This window comes from Sebastes fasciatus, chromosome 2 (genome assembly GCF_043250625.1).
Source record: "Sebastes fasciatus isolate fSebFas1 chromosome 2, fSebFas1.pri, whole genome shotgun sequence".
Taxonomy (NCBI): Eukaryota; Metazoa; Chordata; class Actinopteri; order Perciformes; family Sebastidae; genus Sebastes; species Sebastes fasciatus.
Genome location: NC_133796.1, coordinates 30,240,080 through 30,267,474, shown reverse-complemented (window position 1 = coordinate 30,267,474; position 27,395 = coordinate 30,240,080). Strand labels below are relative to the sequence as shown.

Genomic DNA, 27,395 nt, shown 5'->3' with positions numbered 1-27,395 from the left:
TTTTCCAGTAAAAAAAAGTTTTTACTGAAAAAAACTATGGTCATTTTATAATTTTATAGCATATGATTGTATAAACATAAACATAGATGGACATCGATGAAAATCAGTTACATAATGTTTAAAATACATCTACTCCTCTTTTAGCAGGTGAGAGTAAAATGCTTTTAAGAGGTTAAAATCTTCACGTTTACATCAGTCAAAGGTTGACATACAGTGTTAAGTCATACAAGCTAAAATATAAACAAAGACAATTAGAAATCCATTTTAATTCTGAATTAACATTTCATCCATTCATATCTGAGGCTGACAACATCAGTGGTCTTGAATGAACTGACATGCTTGCATAAATTCTACCAAGAAAATGACGCATGAGGTTTTTTGACGATCATACCGCACAGTACAAAGAAAAACTGCCTCCCAACACATGACAAGTTGCTAGTAAAGGGTTGATTGCAAGTGCGGCGACTGAGTCTCTGAGCATCCAGCATCTGGGGGGAGTGAGGATCAGGGTGTAGCGGCTGGGAGGATGGGGTTGTTATTGGGGTTTGCAGTCAGAACAGCCTCCCCATCGTCTCTGTGAGTGCTTTAGTGTAGTTAGTGGAGGAGGTATACATTATGGGGGTAGTTCAGTGGTTTTCAGTCCACAAACTCAAGGCGGGTGGAGATAGCTGGACAGGGATTGGCTGACTGTCCGTGGCGAGCAATGTGGAGTTGATGCAGGAACTGGGAGGGCAGCGAGTGGTCACAGCCTGTAGTTACCGTGGAGATAACGAGTTTTGATGGTTAATGTGGTTTGCCACCGTGGACGGACCGAGAAGAGGCAGGTCAGTGATGAGGAAGACGCTACCTCCTTCCAAAAAAAGTGTGGCTGCCTTAAGAGTTCTTGGAGACGATCTTCATCGTGATGGTCTTCAGTTCTGAGTACTCCTTCAAGCCGCTTTCTCCCCTGGAAACAGGAAATAGTTACAATGCTGCTCATTTTGTTTAAACTATCATGCTGACGGCAGCATTGAAATATAGTGTATACACTGCTGGAGGCAGAGATATTGCAATGTCCTCTTAGATTAAGATTTACGGGATGTTAAGCAATTTTGGAAAGTAGGTTTTCAAAACACAAAGTCAGTATTAGTAATATTGTGGTTAATTTGTGTATATTCAGTGGGCAGGCAGTCAAGTCATACTCACAATTCACGTCCAGTGCCAGACATTTTATATCCTCCAAATGGACACTGTGTGCTGAGAGCGTTGAAGCAGTTTATCCTGGGAAATACACAAAACATTGATCATTCTTGTGCGTTTGACTCCTGTGGTTTGATATTGTTAAAATGGTGCATCATTTTGTCCCAAAGTATTAAAGCTTCATTCAGTGGGCTGATTTATTGTCATCGCCGTTGCTATTCTTGAAACCCTCTGGAATTAACAACATAATTCCATTATTGTTTAGCAAACACAGCTGAAAGTTGTCAGGCTGTATATTTGTGAATTTACTGCAGTCTGAGTTTCAGTCTGAGACAATGTAATGGAGTAAATGTAACTATTTGAGGTCAGTTTATGGAGGAGAGATGGAAGAGAGAAAATGATATCTTGTTTGTTTAATCTGTACAGAGAAAATGTAAAAAGGACATGTTGCTCCGTTACAGAGTGTTATGACTGTTAACTTCCTGGAGTCTTGTCATCCAACCAATCCATCTCACGGAAAGAAAAATTACATGGACATTACGCACGTCATGAAGACGTATTTGAGGTTTTTCGTGTGTCATTTGTACACCACGCAACAAAACTACGATAACGCCCGCAGTTAGGTTTAGGCAACAAAACCACGTCATGGTTGGCCTTAAAATAAGTATGTAAAAAAATATGTACAGAAACAATGTAACATTAGTATGGAAAACACGGCACTAAAAAAAATGGTCAGCTACGTAAATTGCAAAACAAAACACCGATCTCCTGGTAAAAAGTCCTGCATTTCTTGGACCCATCCACCTCCACATCCGCCCACCATAACCGGTCTTTCTTTCGCTTTTTATTCTAAGTCACTAGCTCTGAGCGTAGCATATTTACACAGATTTTTTTACATTGCAGTCAGTACAGACTACATGGCGTACAAATGACACGCCATAAGCAAGGAAGGTGTTCTTATTGCACGCTCAATGCCTTGCACATTATCGTGTCAAATACGCCTTTTCGTGCGTGTCCTCACCATGAGGTTGCCAACAACAGACAATGCAAAAGTCATCATATCTATAAGATCAGGAGACGACTCCTGATTGTCTGCGGTCACTGTGGTCGGTATCAGCAGTGAGGTGATATTGTTTAGAAGAGGCAGGATTTGTCGAGGAAGAAAAGAAGTTTGGTCCTTCTCAAAGTACCAAACAAAATCCTCAACAGAGGAAGAGAAGTGATTGGGCGGCATCAAGACTGAAGGACGAGGTAGAGAAATGTTTCCTCAGCTAGCAGAGGATTGCAGTCAAGTGTAACAAGTGGTGAAAAATTCTTGGCAGACGCTTTATGTTAGCTATAACTCTACCCCTACTCATGGCCATCTGCAGGTAATTACAAAAGAAACAAAACAAGTTTAGGTGAACTCAAGAACTAACATTTTATGATCATTTCATTTATACAAATTATAAAATTAGGGTTTCAGTTTACATTTATAATTTACATTTTGCGCTGTTGTCTTGCACTGGCACGTTGCGTTTGGTATTTTTATAACTCAAATGTCTGAGCTGAGGGAAAAAGTGGAAAAAAAGGAAGGAAAACATTTCTTTATGGTTTGTGTAATGATAGTGAAGTGGCACATCGCCAGCTTATAGTTTCTGGATGCCAGAAACTGAAATGGTTGATACTTCCCACATGAAAAATATGACTGATTGCAGCTAAAGAAACACAGCAGATGAAACTTACCAGACAGTGCCAGCCTGCATGGCTGTGGTTATGGTCATGGCCTTGTTGATGTTGTTGGTGAATACAGCCGCAACCAAACCATAATCTGAGTTGTTGGCTCTTTCTATCACTTCCTCGATAGTTTTGAACTTCATGATCAGCTGGACTGGGCCAAAGATCTGTAAATAGATAAGAATTTACAGGTTCATTTATTTTCCTTATTTGTATATATAATATTTATATGTTATTGGTGACATATAAAGATGTGTGAAGGGTTAAGGAAAGAGTTACCATCAATCATCTTGCACTTAAATTTTATCCAGAATGTATTTTCACCAATGTTGGAAAGTAACAATTACTGTATTTAATTACAGAGCAAGTAATAGTAGTTAGTTAGTTTTGAATTTTCGATTAGTTTTTATTTTATTTTACTTTTGACTTTTCCATTTCGTTTTAGTTTAGTTTTAGTTTTACAGTAGTTTAAGTTTGTTTTTGTTTGGGCCAGAAGTATGCAGCTGCATATACACACAAAATACATGGTTGGAGTACTGTGTAGGAATGGCCATAATATTAAATGTTTAATCTTTGCGCTACTTTAGTGTCCGATGTGAAGCAATCGAAGCATAGCGTCATCTCCTGGAATGTCTAGTCTGTTCAATGTCACGGAAGTTGATGGAAATTATTTCATTTTTATTAGTTTTTTAACCAGGCATTATTGTTTCAGTGTAGTTTTAGTTTTCTAAAGGATATAGTTTTCATCTAGTTTTAGTTTACTAACAATATTTTTCCACCTCTTATTTTCCTTTAGTTTCAATTTTAGTTTGCAATAATGACCTTGGTACAGAGGAACTTTACTCAAGTATTTTTAATTTCATGCTACTTCATACTTTACCTACATTTCATAAGGATTGCTGTACATTTTCCCATTTATTTGAATTTTTGTTTGTTTTTTCTGGCAAGATAATCTTTAGACCCATTAAAAAATCGGGGCTTTGCTGACCATTGTCGGGGGGGGGGGGGGGGGGGGAATCGGGCCCAAAATCATCTTGTTTTTTGCATTTAGTGTGTGCCCAGCATTAGTTACTAGTTACTCTGCAGGTCCAGTTTAGATACAACACATAATATCAATAAATAAATTATAACGCATTTGTATAGATAATTAAGTTACCCAACAGCATACAAAATGCTCCTTGCAAGTTAATGCATCGATCATAACATTCCAATATTATAACATATATGATAATATAACTCTCTGAAATAGATCATTTTGCATTATGAGTACTTTAACTTTTGATACTTTAAGTATATGTTGCTGATAATACTTTAGTACTTTGACTTATGTAACATTTTTAATGCAGGACATTGACTTTAATTGAGTATTAGTATATATAATATACTAATATATAGTATATATATTGTGGTATTAATACTTGTACTTGAGTAAAGATTCAGAATACTTCCTCCACCACTGCTTTTCACACTGGTATACATGCTTTAGTTGTGCTGAAGTTATAAATATCCCTGTTCTTTATCATCGTACCTCCTCTCTGGCGATGCGCATGTCGTCCCTCACATTAGAGAAAACAGTGGGCTCAATGAAGAACCCCTTCAAGCCCAGAGCTTTGCCTCCACACTCCATCTTAGCTCCTTCACTGAGGCCGCTCTGGATGAACTCCAACACACGGTTCTGCTGCTCAAGGCTGATCTGTGGAGGCGGAGGACAGACGAAATATGAGAGGTCAGGACAGAGAAGACAAATAAAACATGATAGAAGAAAAGGGGAGATACAGCTATAGATCTGTTGTCCTCACCTGTGGACCCTGCTCAGCGGTGGGATCGAAGGGGCTGCCGACTATCCTCCTCTTGGCTCTCTCCACACTCCTCCGAACAAACTCATCATAAATGGGTTCCTCTACAAAGATGCGAGATCCTGCTGTGCAGCACTGGCCTGCGTTGAAAAACACGCCCTGATGGGCCTGCTCTACAGCCAGGTCCACTGGGGGAAAAGGGGATTTTTAGTAAATCATTAACTAGATCAAATTTAAAAAAACTACACCATTTTCAAAGGTTCATTTTTAAATAAGAAATAGTAAGTCTTGAATATGAAATAAATCTAAATTTAATGTTAACAGACACTATCATCATCACATCTACATGCAAAAAAAGAGTAATGTGTGTAGTATATTGTTACAAAATTTGCCCCAATATTTATTGGAGCTATCCTGTGCAAATCTGATACCTGACACCTGAGAGACAGGACCCTGCTGTTGCGTACGAAGGGTTAACGGACCCCCGTGATTTATGGGTCTCGGCTGAAGCGCCCGACTGAGTCAGGGTCCATTCTCCTGATTTACAGACCTTAGGGAGCCCCTCTCACGGCTGCTGAAAGCATTTGAAAGCCTCGGCACCCCCAGTTTGGTGAGCCACTTAGAATTCATATGAAAGCCATCCATCCACAGGTTTTCATAGCACTACAAAGCTTCTGAGCATTTTAAGAATCTCAGTCTATGTGTGTTTATCCACAGACCGGAGGTCCTGAAAATGGGACACATGACTAAACAAAACGGTGATAGTGACGGACCACCTAGTGAGGGTGGCGTTGAAATGGAGCACTGAATAAAACATTAAACTTACAATCAGCATCTGCAAAGATGATGTTGGGGCTCTTTCCTCCCAGCTCCAGCGTCACTCCCTTCAGGTTACTCTTCCCAGCTGCTTCTTGGATCAGCTTGCCGACCTAGCGAAGGAAACAGATCTGGGGTTTACTCACAGAAACGCAGGCCCGCGGCCAGATCAGTAAATCAGCTGGATCCATTAAATAGCTTAAAGAGGTTGGTTAGCTCCAAACAGGGAATGCACCGGTAGGCCAGCTGAAACATGAGTTCTGCAAACACACAGGATGAATATCTATTACAGGTTTTTGGAGACGGCAACAGGAAAATAAAATGATGTTTCAGCCGGGAACAGCATCTGATGTCTAATGAAGGGCAGGAAGGAGCGACCACAAGGTGTGTGGGTGGTGATGTAACCATCTAGGTTGGTTTGAAACGGGTCTGGTGTGTCAATAAGGAAGACGACGAGGGATTTGCTGTGTTTTTCTTTATCTTCCCATCATCCCTATTTCTACTTAATATGATGTAAACAAAATTAAGACTAATAAATAATAGGCATTGCTTGATAAGGGATTCACATATGTAACTCATCTTAGGGCGCTTTCACAAGCCAACATTTAGTTTGTTTTAATCGAACTCTGGTGCGGTTTGTTTGGGCAGTTGTGAATGCAGTAATCGTACTCTGGTTTGGACCAAAACAACCGGTCCCAGACCGCTTGCGAGAGGTGATCTCGGACTGTTCCCAAGCAAACCAAAACACAGGCTGCCTGTGCGGGCATTTGTTGAGATGGATACAGATTAACATGTGTGGGAGAGAACTGACTTGGATTTCTGCAGAAGTCCGAACATACAGAATATGCTAAATGAAGTCCACAAAAATTGGGACGTTTATAGAGTCAATCTAGATAAAACTGGAGGAGAAGGGATTTGTGCGCACAGTAGATCAGTGCCGAGTCAAAGTGAAAAAACTTCGACAGTAATACTGTATATCAAAGTCCGTGATTGGAGTCTTCCACAAGCTGCTAGCTTGAACGCTGTGAGAACTAATAGCCATGTTTGTTGTTTACGTTCATTATGATCATTTTGGCGGAGTGGCTTTGGAGTGCGACCTGAAGGGACGGACTGTTAGTTTTGCCGACTTGGACACTTTCCCTCTAGATATAGTGATTTATGGAGCTAGTGCTGCTAGCTACTTTCATTGGAAAAGAGGTGGCAACACTGGGCTCAGTTTTTTGTTTGGATAATTTGTCAAATCTAGCGTACTCTTTTAGTTTCTTATCATTGCCGACCCTACCTTTTGAATGACAAAAGGAAATAAATGGAAACCTTTAGATGCATTGAAGAGTAGCCAAGATACACTTAAACAGTTTGCAAACTTGTTTGTTAGTTAGTTAGAATATACAGTAAAGTATAAGTAATTTGTAGTAGATCCTGTAGGCTAAAACATGTGAAACCACTGGTAATGTGCTTATTCACTTTCTTTCCGGGGGTTAGATAAGAAGATTGATGCCACTCTTAGATATGAGTGGTATCAACCTTCTCATCTAACTACCGCCAAGAAAGCGAACACATTTCCCAAAATGTCGAACTATTCCATTAAGATTGATAGAATATGGTAGTCCCATTTATCTAAATTTTTTTTCACAATCATGTAATTTGCTTTCATTTAAGATATTTTCTCAATCAATCAAAAGTGTTCTCATGAGTCTCTACTGAGTCTCAACAATAGAACGAATCAGTTGCTTTGTATCAACTCCAAAGATTACAAGCCTGAGAAACCTCACACACCTCCTCCTCACAACCCTACACCCTAAACAAGGATTCATCTTCCTGTTACTCATACAGCCTGTTTTATTTTCCGTGAGAACTGACAAGATAAAGCGGAAAAATCCCCTCTCAGTGTTAAAGTTAAAAAAAAACACCTCCAACATGGAAAAGACTCATCTTCTCTCACTATCTTATCTCTAGTGTCTGAGTCGCTTTAAGATACTGAGATATAACAGGGAACAACAGGATGGATCGGCATCAAATGCCGTGCTGTGGCTGGTACCGACGCTGTATAACAACAACACAATACTTGGCGTGGCTTCAGTGTTTCTGATGTGTTTTGTCTGTCTTTGATGAGAAACACAAAGCGGCTGACTAAGGGGAGGTTAGCGTGTGTTTATTCAGGGGTAAAGGAAACACGCTGGGCTGCGAGACTCTTCCATGTGGAGTCACAGCCACATGAGAGTTAGTATGAAGATGAGTTGTGGTCCTAAAATCCACCTGTAGCTACACTGCCACCTTCCACCCTGTGAGGAGATGCTGTGGTGGCTAGTATCCCCCCACCACTGCTACTACAGCGTGGTGGTGACTCACTGTCTGGGCATCAGCAGGCTCTTACAGCACTGGCTCATTCTCTCAGTAATTGACTCCAGATCACATGAAACAACAGGAAAACTAGTAAAAAAACAGGGCCACTCACAAAGGAAATGTTCAATCAAGACGAAATGATAAAACAAAGAAGATGTTTGTGTTAGAAGGTGCATTTATGTCAGCTCGCGTGCACACACTGATTGGGTGTGTGTGTGTGAGAGAGACTGGAATAGGAAAATGTATGTTTTATGTTTAACTGTGCTGGAGCCGTTCAGACACAGGATGAGTAGATATGTCTCATCATGCTGTCTAATTTTGCTTTTACTTACTGTGTCCGTTTGTCATCAGGAACCGTAATCTATGATGTCTATACTTGTGTGGGCTTATCGGAGGTTGCTCAGGCTGTTCTCAGACACCGTTTGTGGCTATACCTACGAAAAATAATGCACTGTAATTTGTATATATCCCACAAAATTAGTTGTTTTTTTTGCCTAAACCAACACGTTTTCACACCCAACTCGTCAAATACCGCCGCTTGGTCAGTGCCCCTCAGAATCAGAGACCGATGCACAGGGTACCCCTCTAGTGTTACTTTTGGACGGACCAGGGACAGCATGTCGATATGCTTATTACACGACTTTGTTGAATACTCGATCCTGATTGGTCAATCACGGCGTTCTACGGTCTGTTACTTCTATATAGCAGACCGTTGCTATGGCCGCAGTTCTGATGTCGGACTCTCGCAGACCGTTTTCGTGTCAAATTATTGGTTTCTTAAATAAGTAGCCGTGTAATAAGTGGGATAATGTACAGCTAGTGGCTCACTGATGTGAAATAAACCCCTTCAGAGCAATGGACTTGTATCACCCTGAAGGGGTTTACTTCACAACAATGACCCGCTATCTGTATATTATCCCCTACTAGTTACATGCACAGTGTCCTTTCAAAGTTAACTTCCGTTTTCACAAGAAGTTAGGTTTAGACAACACGACCACTTAGTTAGGTTTAGGAAACGGTCGTAGTTGACAACTCACGTGACTAGAGACTCAAATGACTGACAATACCAACGAGTCACGTGACTAACGACTGACGTGACAAATAAGTCAACGTTACTTTTAGTTTCACACGGGACACGAACAGTTGTCTCCTTTCTTGTGTTTGTTTAACCATTGCACCAACTTTCTCGCCCACCCTTAGCGGACTCTCACGCTATTAATACTACATCACTTGCTCCAACTGTTGAATAATGCCGCAGGTAGGAGTTAGTTTTATAGTTTGTCACATACTGACGCTAAATGGTGCCTCCGTGCATCGGTTTCCGATGCCGAAAGGGCACTGCCCAATCGACCCAATCGGGTTTCCTAAACCTAACCAAGTTGTTTCCTGTGAGGACAAAAGTTTATTTTGAAAAGACTGGAGTGGAAATTGACACAGATAGATATCATACGAACCGTTTTATGAGGATACGTTGCATATACCGTACACACTGCCTCTCTAACACACCGCCAGAGTCAAAACAGACATATCCTTGAACCACAAGGCTAATCCGAACATTACATAAACTCATTCACCGAAGATACACGTGTGTACCGGCTGGTCACATCAAAACATAAATTCTACATTAGGATTGCCGTAAATAGTTTTACCAGCGGGGTGAACTTGGAGTTAGAAATAACAGATGTTTATAAATGATCTGCAGTTAAAGAATCTGCTGTCACTCTGGCTGTTCCCTCTGGCCAGAGGAATGCGATCGGACCGCAACACCTCCGAGTGCTCAACACCTAACATGGTATATGTCCTTGATGATCTAGCTTTCCATTAACTACGCCACGGTTCTGCAAAGTTACATCTTGATAGTAAGTTCAATGGCAGGCACTGTGGAGGTGCGTTAATACAGCAGAGACAGCAGAGGGAGAACAGAAGAGAGGCAGTGTTTTCACAGAGATGTGTTTGTATACTCTTGACAGCGCAAATATGTGCATGTGTGCCAGATAAAATCAGAGCCTGCTGTCATGCATAGTAATGACAGGGCACACAGCATATGCCATTTGTTTGTCATTTAGACTTCAATACAGGCACACAACATCCCCTTATTACCCAGCCTGCTCTAATATGCTCTGCACATGTTGGTCACTGTGTCACTTGTGTTAGCTGACAAAAGCGAACAGTAGGCAGCTGTTGATCTGAGTTATGAGAGAAAAGTACCTCGGTTGATCCTGTGAAAGCCACTTTGTCTATGCCCATGTGCGAAGCAATCGCAGCTCCTGCCGTTGGCCCGAATCCTGGCAAAATATTGATGACTCCCGGTGGAAACCCGGCCTGTCAAAACAATATGAGAGGAAACAAGCTTTAGCGGAGATGACAGCAGAGCCAAGCAAAACCACAGGCGGTGTGGGGGAATCCGGACCCAACCCAACCTCCCTACCAGCAGAGAACAGAGAGAACATCAAAAAGACGAAGGCGACAGACAGATAGTCTCCAGAAAGAGGCGAGGCCCGAGAGGGCCGGGGGAGACAGGGAGGATGTGGACACTGAGATTTGTACATCGTGATCAGGTTTTTCTACATTAACATGTGATGCTGCGTTGTTCCCATCTTGTTTCACTTGGTCTCTATTGTACACAACTCGCTAACCCTGCTGCTACTGACTTTGACAATACAACGCACTGCTACACAGATACCGCATTTTGGATTTGACTTTACTACATACTTGATTTATAGCAGTATTTCATGTTGACTTCCGTCTTAGCTTCACTATATAAGAAGCTCTGTAATGTTTTCTCAGTGCTCTTTTGTAATGTGTCAGCACTGATATTCAACTTCCTATTAACTTTGCTGATTACAAATGTTTTGTTCAGTTCCGTTTAAAGACTCGAAGTCGCTGACTAAGTAGCTTGTTCACTTTTTTCACATCACCTTTCAAATGCACTTCAGTACGTACGTCATTAAAGGAGCAGTGTGTAGGATCTGGCGGTATCTGGTGGTGAGGTTGCAGATTGCAACCAACTGAAGACTCTCCTGTGTGCCATGAGTTTAGGAGAACTACGGTGGCCGACACGTAAACAAGGATAGTCCTCTCTAGAGCCAGTTGTTGTAAGAGTAGAGTGTGTGTGTGTGTGTGTATGTGGGAAGTGAGTGGTAAAGCAAGAGAGAGAGAGAGGCAGCATTGGGAGCGAGTAACGGTATCATCTCCGGCCCAAGCAGGAAAAGTTTGGTTTGTCCGTTCTGGGCTACTGTAGAAACATGGCGGTGCAACATGGCGGAGATTATCTTGCTGAATAAAACATGTAAGTATCATAAACGTATGTTTGCCACAGAGTTTATTTTCTGCAATAATCCAAAATACAATAGAAAATCCCCGTTGGCTTTTTGTCGAGGGAACCAGGGCGATGCTAACTTCCTGGTTGGCCAACAAAAATACGTCATCGCTGCACCACTATATAGACTCTGAATTTGAAGTCGAAGACTGGAGTGAATGTTTTTTTTCCCACTCAGCTGCTCATAATTTTGGTTTAAACGATATGACGTGAATGCAGCATAATAGTTTAACAGCCTACAACTATTTGCAACAGTAATAACATTATGATTGTTTCTGTGGCCTTGTGCAGTCTTTTAATAAAGAAAGACAAAGACATGTCACTGTTGAGTTTTTAAAGTGGAATTTTTCAATGCTCTAAGGACCAGAAAACAAAATGATATTGACTTTCATTGTATTGGGGTAGCAGCAAAAAAATCTCAGAGATTGAAATCTCAACGCTTTAGCTGATAAAATCAGAACTATCTGCATGGCTACATACCACTACGCGCAAGAGATAAAATGTTGGGTTTTTTTGTGATTTAGTTGAACTGACCCTTTAACTCTAGCAAACGTGTTGTCTGGTGTTAATCTGAGGCTGGAAAATTAAGATTACAGTCTCTGAAAAGATCTGCCAGATAGACAAGTGACACTTTGCTAAACATCTGTTCTTTGTCGCCATGTGGTTACGTTAATATTGGATTATCCAAATAAAGTGTTGGCCAGATTCATAGTGAACACTGTGTTCTTGGCAAACTGAAGCCTGCAAGTGATTCGGATTCAGTTATTGGGGAGTATTAACGTTTGACTGCCCAAATGAAATGTTGGCAAGCTGCCTCGTGAACATATGTGTGGTTGGTTGGCAAAGAGATTCATGTCATTTACCTCCTTGACGAGAGCTGCGATGTAGAGACAGGTGAGCGGTGTCTGCTCAGCAGGTTTGAGGACAACAGTGTTTCCACATGCGATTGCTGGACCCAGCTTCCATGCTGTCATCATCAGAGGGAAGTTCCACTGTGCGTGACACACACACACACACACACACACACACACACGGAAAAAGACATCATGCATCTGACTGACACACTGGGTGGTCACAAGTCAAGCTCAATAACTCATCGCTCTTAAGTCACTTACTCTCATTTTCACTCTGTCTAAACATAGTCAAGTGAGAAAATGTTCTCGGCACTTGTACAGTATTTTCTCTTCCCACAGTATTCTGAGAAAGCCGGGAAATTGCAACACATGTGCAATAGACCCATATCACTGTACAAAACACAGGCCTGTGTTATTTCTGCTTTACACAGGAGCCCATGGGGCTCAACGCAGAACCACACGCTTTCTGAATTCTTGCACAATCAACAGTGTCTCTTTCTCCTTGATCTTTTCCTCCTTTCTCACCATTCTCTTTCCCTCAAACCCACTCGGTTAAATCCGTCAGTTCGCTCTTCTGCTTCTCACTTCTCGTTCTCTATTAGTCAAACTCACTGTCATTTTTGGGGGCATACCAGCAGGATTTACAGGCATAAACAGTGACTGTCAGGGATTTACTGGAAAATGCGGAATGTAATTCAATAAACAGGCCGGACTAGCAAACAACGACATCTCTTTAAAACTCGATTCGTTGTTATCGGTTTTGTTTTTCTCTTCTTCTTTTGTCTCCATTTGTATGCATCTTGCATGTCACTTTTAGGAAGGGTTATACTCACAGGGATAATTTGTCCACAAACTCCAATGGGCTCATATCTGGTAAATGTCAGATACTCTCCATCTGTGGAGGAACACACACACACACACACACACACACACACACACACACACACACACACACACACACACACACAAGAGAAAACAGGGTTATTCATTTCGAGCTTTAGTTTAAACCTTGTAAAATGCCCGAAAGACATGAAAAATGTCACCATGCATGTACCTGATACCCCCGGTGTTGTTGACTCAACATGTTAATTTGTAAATGAATCCACACGCAACATTCCTGGTTGCTTTACCCCGGTGAGAGATTACATTTCTTTTCGAGCCTCCTACAGCACAGGCATGTGTGTAGCTGTTTTAGGTCATAGAGATGGGTGTTATGCTGGAAATGTTTGCTCATTCCTCTTGCATTACTTAAGTAAAAGGAGGTACTTACAAAGGGTGTGCCATGCTTGTTCATTCTCCACAAAAAACAATTGATATTGAGAAATGTGTATAAATGTGTTACAACAGTCGTCAGCTGATGAAACATTGCCTCATGTTGCATTTGGACTGGAATGACCAATGGTAGATGACGAGCCAGATAATCATTTTCATTGGGACGCAGTGGAAGTATGACAATGGACAAAAAACTGCAGCACAGATTCTCATATGTCAACCTTTCCCCTTAATTCAAAAGTGGATGTTGGGTCTTTCAAAACTGTTATTGTGTGGAGAGTGAAACTATAAACCTATTAGACATGAGATTTTCAGGAGGAGCTCAAGTATCTGTGAGACTTGTTTGAAAGTATGACTCCTACAAGATGACTTGTATTTCAATTTGGAACAAGCAATGTAAACGATACCAAACTGTGTAGCCAAAGGTGCTCCACATAATGTCACTCCCCATTCATTTCACACTGTCTGTGATACAATTTTAACACAATAATCTCAGCATAACGTGCATACATGTTGTTGATGATAAATGTGATGCACTTTCATCCTGACAGGTGAACAAACACGATAACTGACAGCCTTACATCATACAGGCTACAGGAATAACCTTGTTTATTTCCTCTGAATATCTACTAGAGCAATGAAGCTTAAACCAAAGCCCTGGCTAAATGCTTACCGCGGTTAGTTTGGCAGCAGCGTACAAGAGAAGCTTTGAGAGGGACAATGTGGTGGTATCAGGAGGTTTCCCATGTCCTCTCTCTTATTCTATTTTCCTTTTTTGTGCTTCCTGTTGAAACAGACAGCCAACTTTCCCCTCTCCCAACCCCCAAATTCAACTGCCTTAGAGAGGCGACACTGGTGGCAGCCTCCTCGGGACAATACATGTAGTGTTTGGATTGATCGCCAATTTGATACCTTACTTTGCTGAGTATAAGTGTGTTTTTTATACAAAACCTTTTTTTTATCCAAGTAAATATGCAACCTGATCTCACTGGAAGGCGTATAAATAGAGCGACATTACAAGGACATTCCATGTGTGATGAGGACGCATTTTAGCCTTTTAACATGTCATTTGTACACCTCACAACAGAACTACGCTAACGTCCGCAGTTAGGTTTAGGCAACAAAACCACTTAGTTATGTTTCAGAAAAACGTCATGGTTGGGCTCAAAAAATAAGTATATAAACTAAGTACATACAGAAACAACGTAACAGAGGTACAAAAAACACGTCACAAACGTCACTAATGTAATTTCAAAATAACTCAACAACACTTTGGGACAATAACAGCGGTTTGGAACACCAGTCTCCCGGTTGAAAATCATGTGTTTTTTGGACACATCCACCTCCCCTCCCATCCGCCTGCCATAAGCAGTCTTTCTCAGTTTTTGTTCTACGATACTAGCTCTGAGTGTGGCATATTTATGCGGATGCCTTTACATTGCAGTCAGTACAGACTACATGACGTACAAATGACACACCAAAAGCAAGAACTGCGTTCTTATTGCACGCAAAATGACTTGCGAATTACTGTGTCATTCATACGCCATTTAGTGGGCTGAAATATCCAAAACAGCAGACACTGACACAGTTAGTGAATAGCTGGTGAACATAGTGGAGCATTTAGCAGCTAAAGAGTCAGATATTTCCTTCAGGAGTTGGTGGAGACCAAAAACAGAGTTAAAAGAGAGTGAATATTGCACTTATAATCATCAGGTGAATAGAAACACAACTCAAAATAGTAATGATTCTACGTAACTTTGTTGATAAGCAACTGTTCGCTAACAAGTTTGACATATCTACGTAAAAGATGATGATATGTCAACACGTTCTCCCTTGACGTCCCTTTCTAATGCACTGGGTAGCCAAACTATGATGCTCCACTAAGGTCGCAGTAAACACGTGGCTAACAATGTGAATTCAAACAAAAACACGCTTAGGTTCAGGCAACAAAACTACATAGTAAGGTTTAGAAAAAAACATCATTGTTTGACTTAAAAGTTCCATGATTGTAAATTGAAAAAATAAACTTAACATTGGTTTCACATGGGACACGAACTGCAGTCTCCTGGATGAAAGCCCTGTGTTTGTTTGACCCATTCACCATGTTTTTTTCACTCTTTAAACTACGTCATCACACTCCTAGACCACTTTCTCTGAGCTTTTAATATTAACGTGGGTTTATATTGTACTTGAAAGCTCGGTGCGTCTCATACAGATGCTAAAAGGTGCCTTCTGCATTGGTATCACACACCGAGGACCGTGACAAAGCCTCGGTATTTCACGCCCAGGGAATAACAACGGGCTGGTCAGTTTCGTGTTTACAGTTTGTTTTCACTGCCCCCAAGAGGCCAAAAAATAAGCTATTGCAGGTTTGAAATGCATCTATGTTTAATGTCTTCACACAAACTGTTGTTCAAGAATTTTGTCTGAAAAACAATTAACAAAACTATGATTCAAATCAAGGCACATCTGATCCTCATAGCTTGACAAAGAAACCAACTTTTGGTACTCTAGTTTTATTACTTAGCGAAGACACAATTCAGTGGATACTCAAAGTATTTCGGTTTAATACCCAGCCATAGTAGCCAGCACCACTCTGCCTTCTGTCCATTTCACTAAAACTCTGCTGTAGCACTCAAAGAGGGATCTTACCCATTGGAATGGAGGTGCCGTGGATCTTGTCTGCATATCCAGCAAAGTATCTCAGTGTCTTTATGGTTCCTTGGAGGTCCACAAACAGGGTGGGCAGGAAAGGCTTCCCACTGTTCAGTGACTCGAGAGTCTGAAGAGAGACGGGGGAGACGTTTTGAGAAATATGTGATATAACCTTGTGATCCTCACATAATTCCATACTGTTTCAGTCTTTACACTCTCCCGCGGGTGAAATGTGACACTAAGATAACACTAAACTACAAATACAGACCCTAAGTTACAGTTATATGTTCTCTTTAAGTTTATTAGCATTTTAAAACACAGCGACAACTCAAAGTGCTTTGCAGAAGGTATACCATGTAATAAACAGACAAAGGAATAATTGTTATACTACCCTGCAGTTACAGTGCTGTTGGGTAACAATCAAGTGTAGAAGAAAACTTTTTGTGATTATCTCCATGTGGAAAATAACATCCTCTCTAAATGAAAAAAAGTTATTCACATTAATTCATTCAGAGACATGCCAATATAACTTACAGCTAGATAGACGCTGTCTCTCTCCACCAGGTCAGCCAGTTTGGAGAGCAGACGACCCCTCTCAGATGCGTCCATCCTTCGCCATACGGAGCCCAAAGAAAAGGCGAGGCGAGCCGCTTGCACCGCTTTATCAACGTCAGCCTTTGAGAAAAGAAACATACTAATTATCTAGCCTGATCCACTAAACGGGTGTCTTCTTGCACTTTTCATGCCAGTAGCATATCTGAATGTCTTTGTGATTCTTTTTTCTTTTTTCTTTTTTTTTTTACTCAACATTGCTGAAATAGGTACGGGTCAGAACAACTGCACGCTAGTTTACACATGTATAAAGAACTAAAAGCAAGATTCAAGATTTTAGGCGGTCGTGAGAAGAAAAACTGAAGCTTGATTTCCATTGTCAAACTATCCAGTGGTGGAAAGTACATTTACTTAAGCAGTGTGTACTGTACAATGTAGATTATTTTATTTACACTCTACTACATTTCAGAGGGAAATGTTGTACTTTTTACACCGTCACATTCATTTACTATTCAGATTAAGATTTTGCACATAAAACATAAACTCAGTTTACAAAATATGATGCATTTTTATTGATTAAACCACTCAGCAGTATATGACGTAGTTAAAATTTGCTTCATCTTGACCAACTACAACATTAAAGTACTGCTTAAGTGTTAATCTATCAATAATAGTGATCCAGTAATATAATATTATTAACACCAACAGGGTCCATTTTGTATAATGAGTACTTTTACTTTTGATACTTTAACCCATTTGGAAAAATGCCACAGCATTTGTTCTCAAAAGTTAAAAGAAATTTGGTACGGACATACTTTGGGCAAGTATCTAACAGTACAACTTTGAAATAGTTAGATCACATGAAAAATCACAGTTTTATTGTCAAAATCTGAATTTTTGAAAAATAAGGAAAACCGCTTGTGTTTATTAAATGTTGTAAAATATAGTTTTTCCACTGCATTGATGTTTAACTTGTTAACTTGAGTTAATCATAAATTACAAATATTTGATTGAGCTCCTTGCAGTTTCTAAGATTCATCCATTTTCTTATCATACTATATGTAGTCTTTGGGCACATAATGGAGCTACTGTTTTTCCCTAAAATAAAATGGAGTCTATTGCAAAAACAGTAGTCCCATTATGTGCCCAAAGCCTAGATATAGTATGATAAGAAAAACTCACTTTTCAGCTAAATGGTTTGACTGATTTTGAAGTGAAAAATTTCAGTTGCGGGCACAAATGTGTTAAGATGCCATGCTGTAGAGCATTTACCTTATCGGCTTCCTGAACCTCACAGATCTGCTCTCCAGTAGCCGGGTTGTAGGCAGGAAAGACCTTCCCACTAACAGAGTCTTGCCACTCATTGTTGATGAAGATCTGCAGGGGGAAAAAATGCAGTTTTTAGTATTTAAGTAAGCAGAGGCAATAAATAATCTGAGTCATGAATGTAATTTCCTTTGTTTGAATTAAATGCACTAATTGATTATTCAAACTAGCTTAATAAGCAAATGAGCCACCTTTTTTATTTTAATTTTTTTAATATGTTAAGTAATCTGTTAAGTAATCATTTCATAACATGCTTGTAGTTGGGGCTGTGGGAGACTAGCAGTCCCAGCTCTTCCAGGCTCTTGTGTAAGGGATATGGGAGAATCTCTGGAAATCTGGACAGAGATTCCTGTCTGTCCTGCATTGCTCTCTGGGGAGTGCTCCACCATCCAGACAAAGGGGTGGGGTGGGAGGGGTGGGGGTTGCAGATAAATCCCTATCAGACACCAGACCCCCACCCACCAACCCACCCCCAAGCACACAGACACACGTTTCACAACATCGCTGCTCGTTTACGAGATCATAAAACACGTGCCGCGCTTGGTTTCTGTGATGCGTTAAAGCAGGTCTTCCGTTAAACAACCGCCTAGGATTCCAAACAGGACATATTAAGACCAAAAGAAAAATAAATGTTTACAGAGTCGCATAGTTGAGAATTATGTCACAAAAACTACAAGCAAACCCTTCATAAGCTGATGAAAAGTGGAACAAAATGCAAGGTGTGATTTGAAACTTGCAAAAACGCAAGTAAGGTCATAAGAAAAAAGCTCCTTCCTCGCTGACATGTTTAGATCCATTAGGCAGACTGCTCACACACTGTTTTTAATGGCTGTCAGTCTGCCTGATAGATAGAGTGCAAGGAGAACATCTGCTGGCACAAATCCCTCTGTGTATACATATGCTCTTACCGTCCCTTTACTTTAGAGGAGTTCAGATGCACTGAGAGCAAACCTGAGAGCAGGGTTCAAGTATCCCACTGGCCTAAGCCTCCCTAAACTCTCCAACATGTTTACCTCCATAAACGCCGGGCTTTAAGCACTATTTAATTGGCTGTAAACTGTTGCCCGTGTTTACTTTCGGGTTGGTATAAAATGCCAGGGAGTCTGAAAACTGTTGGAGTCGCAGCAAACACATCACTCTGCCTCCCTCCTCCTCTTCATTCCCACGGCTCACATGCAGCCTCATAATGTGGCCTCTGCGTATGAATAACTCACAAGCAGACGTTTAAGGTGTTCAGTATCTGTGTGTACCACCCCACAGAACCATACGTTACAGACTCACTCCTCTACGTTTCCTTTGTACTGGTCACACACACCATCCCCCACACACCTTAACAGATAGACGAGGCCGGAGTGGCTTCTCTCTGCCAGCCGAGTGTTCTCAGGCGCCTTCCATCAGAGTCCACCTTTAATCTGACGCTCATTAAGAGCACTTCATAAAATTGTCAGTAACGATAAGGAGCAGAGGGCCAGCTACAAAAACAGAAAGTCCTGTAGAGCACTGAATTAGTTTTTAAATTTATAGGGGCCACTGAAGTGGGGCGCCCTAAATCAGAGGAGCCCCCTGACAGCCTCAACAGTCCGAGCAAGAATGCAGACCATGGGTAGCTTTATGCATGGCGTAACCCCTCTCACAAGACGCTGCTAAAGGAGAACGGATGAAGCACGAGAACAGTGGAGCGGGCCGCCACCTAAATCACGGCCAGAAAAGGACAACTGTCAGCCGCCGTTTGGCTCGGCCCTCTCTCTGGGCTCGGACTGGTGTTAGACTTTTGTCTCGTTCCATTGAGAGACTTGATTAAGATGACAGGGCCGCGGCGTAAATCAACTCTTGAGGTTTCTTAAAATTGCTTTTAGGATCATTTGGACGAGGGGCAAAGAACACAAGAATGAAAAAGCAAGTGCAAAGGGTGCACATTTTCAAATGATAAATCGTGTTTTCTTTCCCATTCCCCGCGGGGTCGTGACTATCCCTTCACATGACGGTTTCATGTTTTTAAAAATCTAGAGTGCTTAGAATTAACTTGGTGTCCAGATGATGACAACATTTTCAAAATGTTCTGCTCTTGCATTGAGCAACTTTTTAAATGATAAAGTTTTCAACATTTTGTGCTGCCGCATTAATTAAAAAACGCATTCGAGCGGACAAAAAGCTGTGATCTGTGATGCCTGACGCATAACGAGGAGGCCTGATGTGGATTAGAGCTAAGCAGTAAGCATATAGGTCAAGACTTTCTGCATGGGCCACAGGGCAGCTGCAAACATTTAGCAACTCCCAGGCTTTTCTGCAAAAGCTGTCAGTCACTTCATCCAGAGAGAGCCTGGCCATGGGGATAATGAAAAGATGAGACATGATACACAAAGTTGTTTTTGTTTTTTTGCTAATTTTTCTATTTAAAGCAGAGCCCTCAGTCACCGTCATGCATTACACAAAGTTTTACTCAAAATAACAAATCAAGATTTGTTCACCTTGCACTGCGTCAAATGTTAATTTCCTTCATTTTTTTCATGTTAACAAAACTTTGCGTGATTTTTTGTGATTTTTCTAGGAGTGAACTGTGGTGGGAAGTAAGAAATGCCAAAATACTTTCTGCAGCCAACAACACATCTGTTTGGCTCTTTGCTTCAGCTCAGATGCTAACGGCTGAAGGAACATGTAATGCTAATGCGGGAGGTGGGGCGAGTTGGTATGAGGGGGGTGTACGGGTTTATAATATGTGTGTGTTTATACACAACACGCCAAGATTCCACAGCCAGACGAACCCTACCCGGGCACCTGCAACACTCGTCTGCGCAGGAAGTTTCATATCCTCCCCTATCACAGGACCTCTACTTCCTCTCTGGATGGGTTTCAAAAGTCTTAGAATTACTACTGTTACAAGTTAGTGGAGAGCATGTGAAAGTGGAGACCAGCTGGTGTTTTTTCCCCTACTCCTCTCCACATGTCTGACACCATGGAGCCGTCATGTTTTTCATTCACACACCCACAGACAATGCCACCCTGCGCTCCTGGGTTTGGCGAGGGCGACCTCGCCGTCACTGACTGGCACACGTCTTTGTCTCGTCGGTGTGTGTGGGCAAGTGGTTAAAGTTGTTCATTCTGACTCAGAAGTTATGTGAGAAGCCCTAATTTGACATAAGGCTGTAATTAAAAACAACTTCTTATGCACTTTTTGATGACACTTCTTCCAGTAGTCAGAGACACTGTGCACGTCAATGGAGACGTATCAGTTTACATTAAAGCCTTTTTCAGAATTATATGATGCTAATTTCTTAATACCTTTTTAAAACCCCACAAGGGACATTAGATTTCACTTTTACAGCTATATACATCCATTTGATAAAGTTTCTGTGCAGATTCTTAACCAATAAATGCATTTTTTAAGTCAGTTAAGTCATTAATTTATCCCATGAACCCCGAAACCTCCATTTTAAAATAGCTGAGTAGAGCAAAATACCACTTAACACAAATATATCACCTTTCAGAGTTATTTACGACACAAAATATATCAAAACTCAATCTACAATCTTGATGAAATGTTCAAATTGCTAAGAGGCAACGATAAAATTGACCTCTCCTCTCACTACTGGGGCTTTCTTTCCCTTGGAACATCTGAGGTTTGATGGGTTTCCTGTGTACTTAACCATTCTCTAAATCTCAGGTCAAGGAGAATGTTTAAAGAACAGTAGTTTTACTCGTGGGATCAGAGGACAGAGAGGAAGTAATTTTTAAAGCAATGTGACGCTTTTCCACAGACAAATAAACATCTAGAGAAGCACTTCTGTCTCTGCTGTGTCCCGTGCTCGCCGGAGAGAGAGCCTATACGCCAACAGATTTATGAAGCCGAGTGTTTTTCATAGTGACACCGAAAGGATTTACACGTTGCTTGTCAAGAGGGCCGCAGACGCAGAGGTATGGGAAGTTAACAGGGTAACCTCGCTGTCACTGCTCTTCCTTAAACAGTGATTAAGAGACAGGGGACATGATGTTGACGTGTCTGCTAAGATGATAATTTACACTCGCTGCACAAGTAGGCATTTCACACCAATGGACATATTAATGGCGGTGCACACTTACCCTGTCACAATCAAAGAGATGTGTTCTAGAGAGTATGTGGCCATGTGTGTGCGAACAGGGAGATTGTGTAAGCAAAGAACAGAGGAGGAGGGGGGAGAGTTCTCGCTGTGCTCGTTGTGATAAATCATTTAGTTGCACAGTATCCCCTAACTTTGGCTCTGTTTGATCTTGATCGCAGTAAGATGGTGGTTTTGAAGTGAAAAACTCCAGAACTGCAGGTCAGGATCTGGCGAGGCAGGGCCACTAACCCACACAGTGAGACAGGGTCATAATTTACACCCCGGTGGACAGCACCCCAAGCCTCCATCTGTGCTATCTCAATCAGTGACAGATTGATGGAGCCTCTTATTCATCCAAACTGAGTGGATGTCTCTGCATAGACTGCTTTACAAATACTTGGGTCTTCAGCAGACAGGTTCTGCAAAGGTTCCTATGGTGAAAGTGCACTAATGCCACCGTGAGCAAAGCAACAAAGAAAATGTATAACTGTTGATTAGTTTGAGATCTGTAACTCAGACGATGAACAAGGCCACTGAATTGGAGCCCTCAATCTTTGTTAGTTCTTTATATTTGTAGCACTGTTTTAAATGTTGTTACTCTATTAAAGAATTAGGCAACAGTAAAACCGAACTGGAAAACACATTTTAAAATGCAGATACATTCTTATCATTATCTTTTGTGGAGGGTAAAACAATGTGCGCACTTTCCACACACTTTACAGACTGCTCCTTCAAAGTAAAAGCAGCAGAGTTATTTCCATTCCTGTAAAATTTGTCCCACTAAGTGGTTTAACAACTCATCATCACTGAACGGTGTGAAAAACCCACAAAGGCCAGAAGTATCGGCCACTAAAAAGAGCAGGAAAAGTTTCTCTGTTTGCTTTAACTATTCATAAAACAGAGTCTCTCTACTCCACGTCAACCACAAGTGGAAAACATCAATAAATAGCTATCATGGCTCTCTTATTTATGGCTTCCTTTGTGGTCCTATCAACCTTTAAACTGTTTCGGTCTTGTAACCCAGCTGTTGGAGCCTTCTAGCGATAGAAATGTGGGGGTAGGGGACAGGATGACCGAGAAGACAACTTTCCTCCTCCAGCTTAAGAGAGAGGGTGTATGAAAACTACTAATTCTGCATATGTAGATATCAATAGACTAATAACAATCTTATATAGATGCACAGAAGAAGGAAGATATCTTTACTGATGCTATCAGCGTGTCGTCGACGGTGAGAAGTTCATGACTCGGTGAAAAGGACAAGGGGCAAAGCTTGACTGCAATAACCCTTTTTTTTTATCACATGCTCATGTTATAGATGCAAACCTAGTGATACTGTATCAGCCATATCTCTGTCTCCAGGGTCGCTTACATTTAATCTTTGCGTTGCAAAACAAAGCTTTGTTTTTATGTAAGTTAGGAAAAGCTTAATATTGTAGAAAAGTTGATAGTAAAATCTGAGGAAAAAAATCTGTGCCTGGAAGCTTGCAGCCCCATCCACACGCCCTGCAGGCCAGTGAACAGCGTTGGTTGTTGGGGTGGTGAACAGGAACAGGGTGTGAGCAGAGCCCACGCCAGGGGTTCCCATAAATCAGGGCCCTTCTGCCCCCTATGTCCACCAAACCAACAGGGACTGGATGATCCAAATTCCTAGGGGTTAATTCACCAAGTCGTTCCCTAAAATTTCCTTCTGTATACCATCGTGTCCAACCCTTTAACTAACACTCTGTAAGGGAATGGAAAGCTTACTATAAAACATTTACCTTAACTGTGGTGCAGCAGCGTGACCTTTGCACTTAAAAACACCAAGGTATGTGTTAACACAGAGCAATTATAGCGCTGACTGAACTTACACCACGCTATCATGCATCTGACCTCTATGTGACGTGCCCTTTAATCTTGGTAATCATAAAAACACTTGCACTGCAGCTAAAAGACCCTTTCAGTAGCAACACAACTGCAGCCGGCTAAATCCTATAAACACAGTACACATTAACTGATGACTTAAATTTACTACTAAGTGTCCCAATGTGTGCATATGTATATGTTTAAATAAAAAAAGAAGATAGAAACCCTATCTAGACATTGCAGAGATGTTATCAAACATATGAGAGCTATTTTCAACATGTGTGTATTGACTCCCATTGAAAGCACGAGGGCTCAAAAACTTTAATGAGAAAATAAGAGACTGTGATTTACTGATTAATGATTGCTTTGATTATGTAAAAGTATATTTGTTGCAATGTTTTTATCACAATGACAAAATGTTGAAGCAATTAACTACTGATTATACTGTAGGACTTACATATAGTATCCTCGCCAGATGTTTTAATCAAAATCTTTCTGAAAGCCTATTTTTTCAGTCGTATCTACAACATGATTTGTTTCACGAGATGTTCTTTGTTTGACTCAAGCTCCTTTCTCCAGCTGTTTCTGCATCCCTGTTCTCCCACCCACACACTTCTGACTGTAGGACGATCCAAAAACTACTCTGATTACACATTTCTTCTTTTCAATTCATTCACTAAACAAACTTGCAGTCATTTAATAATCAAACAATGCCTTTAATTACTGCCAATTCTTTGGATTTGACTAAAGTCTGTGTTGTGTCATTGAAAGAAAAGACTTCAAGACCTGGTTTATACACAAACTCAGCCTTTGCTGCTGATAGCTATCATTGTGAGCTATCAAAGATAAATTAAATTCCTTTACAACTCATTCAATACCACAAAAAAAACACTTAATTGAAACATTATAATCATAATTAAAAAAAAAAAATTAAAGAAAGAGAAAGATTTGGGTCCAACCTTGCAATAGCCTATTTCCAATTTTTCCAAAAGTATCCCTTTAATTACTTTCTTTCAACTGTTAATTGAAAATTAAATTGTATTAATTAGCCTCCCATGCAGTAACCTGAAATAATGTTGGTCTGTCTTCAGGTGCAATGTGCAATCAAATTATAATAAATATTATAATAATAATAGTATGATGAAATTATCCACTTGATTCCTTATCAATATTTTATTGTGCCTCCTATAAAAACAGCAATTATAGCTGTAATAAATAAGTCTTTATCTTAATACCTGGTTTATGCAATGACTCAAATTAGAAAATTTGTGAGTTTAATTAAAAAGTGATACCATTAAAACACCCAAAAAACAGTATTGTTATATATACATGCTAACACATTATACTAAACAAGCTCAAACTATGGCACGCCCTTATCAATATTTTATTGTGCCTCCTAAAAAAAACAGCAATTATAACTGTGTTAAATAAGACTTTATCTTAATCCCTGGTTTATGCAATGACTCAAATTTGAAAATTTACTTTTTTTAATCAAGTGAGATCATTAAAACACCCAAAAAACAGTATTGTTTATACAAATCTACTTCTTTTGTTTAATTTATGTTGTCCAGGGATTATTGGTTTATGCAATGACTCAAATTTGTACTTTTTTTTAATCAAGTGATTAAAAAGTGAGAACATTAAAACACTCAAAAATCAGCAATTATAACTGTGTTAAATAAGTCTTTATCTTAATCCCTGGTTTATGCAATGACTACAATTTTTAATCAAGTGAGACCATTAAAACACCCAAAAAACAGAATTGTTTATAAAATGTCTGTTATCTACTTCTTTAGTTTAATTGATGTTGTTCAGGGATTATTGATTATTTAATTCAGAGCTGAGCACGTGGACGCAAGAAGAGACAGTTTAATCGTCAGTTTATCAGCTAGAAAGTTGAGTCTGGAGAAGTTGCTCATCTCCAGCTCTGAGCTCTGAGAGCTGCTTGGTCTGATACTGAAGCTTCTGCCGCTGACGCACCAAAAGTTTAGTTCAAAGTTCTGCTTATATGCACAAACACGATCGGACATCTCCGAGCAGAAGAAGCGTATGCGTCTTTACGCGCAGAGCGATGGAGAGTCGGTGTAGAGAGAGAAAGCGTTGAGAGAGTTGTGTGTGTAGAGATAAACCGACCTTGGTGTAGTTGATCTCCGGGTTGTGTACCGGTGAGGGCATCAGCTGGAGGTTTGCCATGAGAGCAGCCGGGTCGCTCTTCATCTCTCCGGGGATCTGGATCTTACTGGAAGTCATCGGGTCCTCTCGTCTGTCTGTCTGCTGCTGAGCCTTTCGGGGGTTTTTACAACTAGATGTCTGATTAGGACTTTGGGTTTTCTTCCTGGGTTTATAGCCCAGGTGTCAGCCGAGGTTCATTCTCATTGGGCAAAGAAAAGGGCCGTCCTTTTGAAAATTAAATTCATGCATTTACATAAACGACTTCAGCAGCCATGCGTGTTGAGGAGGAGAAACACATCCACCCACCCACCTAACACACTCCTGGTACACACTCACTTTACGCTGCTCTCACCAACAGACTTTCTACAGTAAAAACACACAGTGCCATGAATTATCGAAAGAGTTTGCAATGTATCACTGTGTTAATATTGTTATCTAAACGCTCAATAATAAGGCTGTAAGTTTTAAATGACAGCCTTATTATTACACTTATTATTACACTTTATATAATAAAGTGGTATCTAAACTCTCAATAATAAGGCTGTAAGTTTTAAATGACATGGGACCTATTTTTTTTAAGGGTTTATAGCCTAAAACAGATATACTATGTGGAACTTGGAATTTGGAATTTGTGGAACTGTATAGTTCCACAAACTTACTGCTGCATAATAGTTTAATGAAGCCTAGATATTTTTTTCTGGTAAAACAAGCCATCACCATTAGATCTATTTAGTAGCTGTTTTGGACTTTTAATGCTACCTAAAGATCTTCATCATGCAATTAGTAGATTCTCAAATTTCCTTTTTTTCTGAGCACTTCAAGGATTTCTCCTCCATGTTGGCACAAGAGTTGAGATTGAAAGTTTCTTTCTTGACCTTAACGAACAAGTTCTCCACCAATACCACTCACTTTCCACTGTTTTCACCAACAGACTTTCTACAGTAAAAAACACACAGTGCCATGAATTATCAAGAGTTTGCAATGCATCACTGTGTTAATAATGTTTTCTAAACTCTCAATAATAAAAGCTGTAAGTTTTAAATGACATGGGATCTATTTTTAAGGGTTTATAGCCTAAAACAGACTATATAGTTCCACAAATTTACTGCTGCAAATAATAGTTTAATGAAGCCTACATATTTTTTCTGGCAAAACAAGCCATCACCATTAAATCTATTTAGTAGCTGTTCTGGACTTTTAATGGTACCAAAAGATCTTCATCATGCAATTGTAGATGCTCAAATTTCCATTTTTTTCTGAGCACTTTAAGGATTTCTCCTCCATGTTGTTACAAGAGTTGAGATTGAAAGTTTCTTTCTTGACCTTAACAAACAAGATCTCCACCAATACATATGTTTACTGAAAATATAAAGTCATATCCTTACATCATCATTAACCATTTCCTAAGTGACATAAAGGTGTCAAACTATTTCCCTCAGCTCGCTATCACCCTGTGGTCTTTATTTGCTCCCCA

General features: G+C 40.4%; 1 protein-coding gene across 1 annotated transcript; it reads right to left on the bottom strand.

Moving 5' to 3' along the window:
- On the bottom strand, positions 1 to 26,208 carry aldh1a2 (aldehyde dehydrogenase 1 family, member A2). Its single transcript, XM_074618228.1, has 13 exons — positions 25,883 to 26,208; positions 17,775 to 17,879; positions 16,485 to 16,625; positions 15,948 to 16,077; positions 12,857 to 12,918; positions 12,033 to 12,161; positions 10,059 to 10,172; positions 5,518 to 5,620; positions 4,695 to 4,879; positions 4,424 to 4,588; positions 2,905 to 3,062; positions 1,186 to 1,260; positions 1 to 946 (listed from the first exon to the last, which is right to left on the bottom strand). Exons 1-13 carry the CDS (start codon positions 25,997 to 25,999, stop codon positions 874 to 876), a joined length of 1,557 nt encoding a protein of 518 aa, XP_074474329.1. The 5' UTR covers positions 26,000 to 26,208; the 3' UTR covers positions 1 to 873.
- Positions 26,209 to 27,395: the final 1,187 nt, after the last annotated feature.

Coding starts and splice junctions, on each gene's coding strand:
- aldh1a2 (XM_074618228.1), bottom strand. CDS start 25,999: ATGACTTCCAGTAAGATCCAGATCCCCGGAGAGATGAAGAGCGACCCG. Junction 4,589..4,694: donor CCGCTGAGCAGGGTCCACAG/GTGAGGACAACA, acceptor CCGCCTCCACAG/ATCAGCCTTGAGCAGCAGAA. Junction 3,063..4,423: donor TGCGCATCGCCAGAGAGGAG/GTACGATGATAA, acceptor ATCTATTTACAG/ATCTTTGGCCCAGTCCAGCT.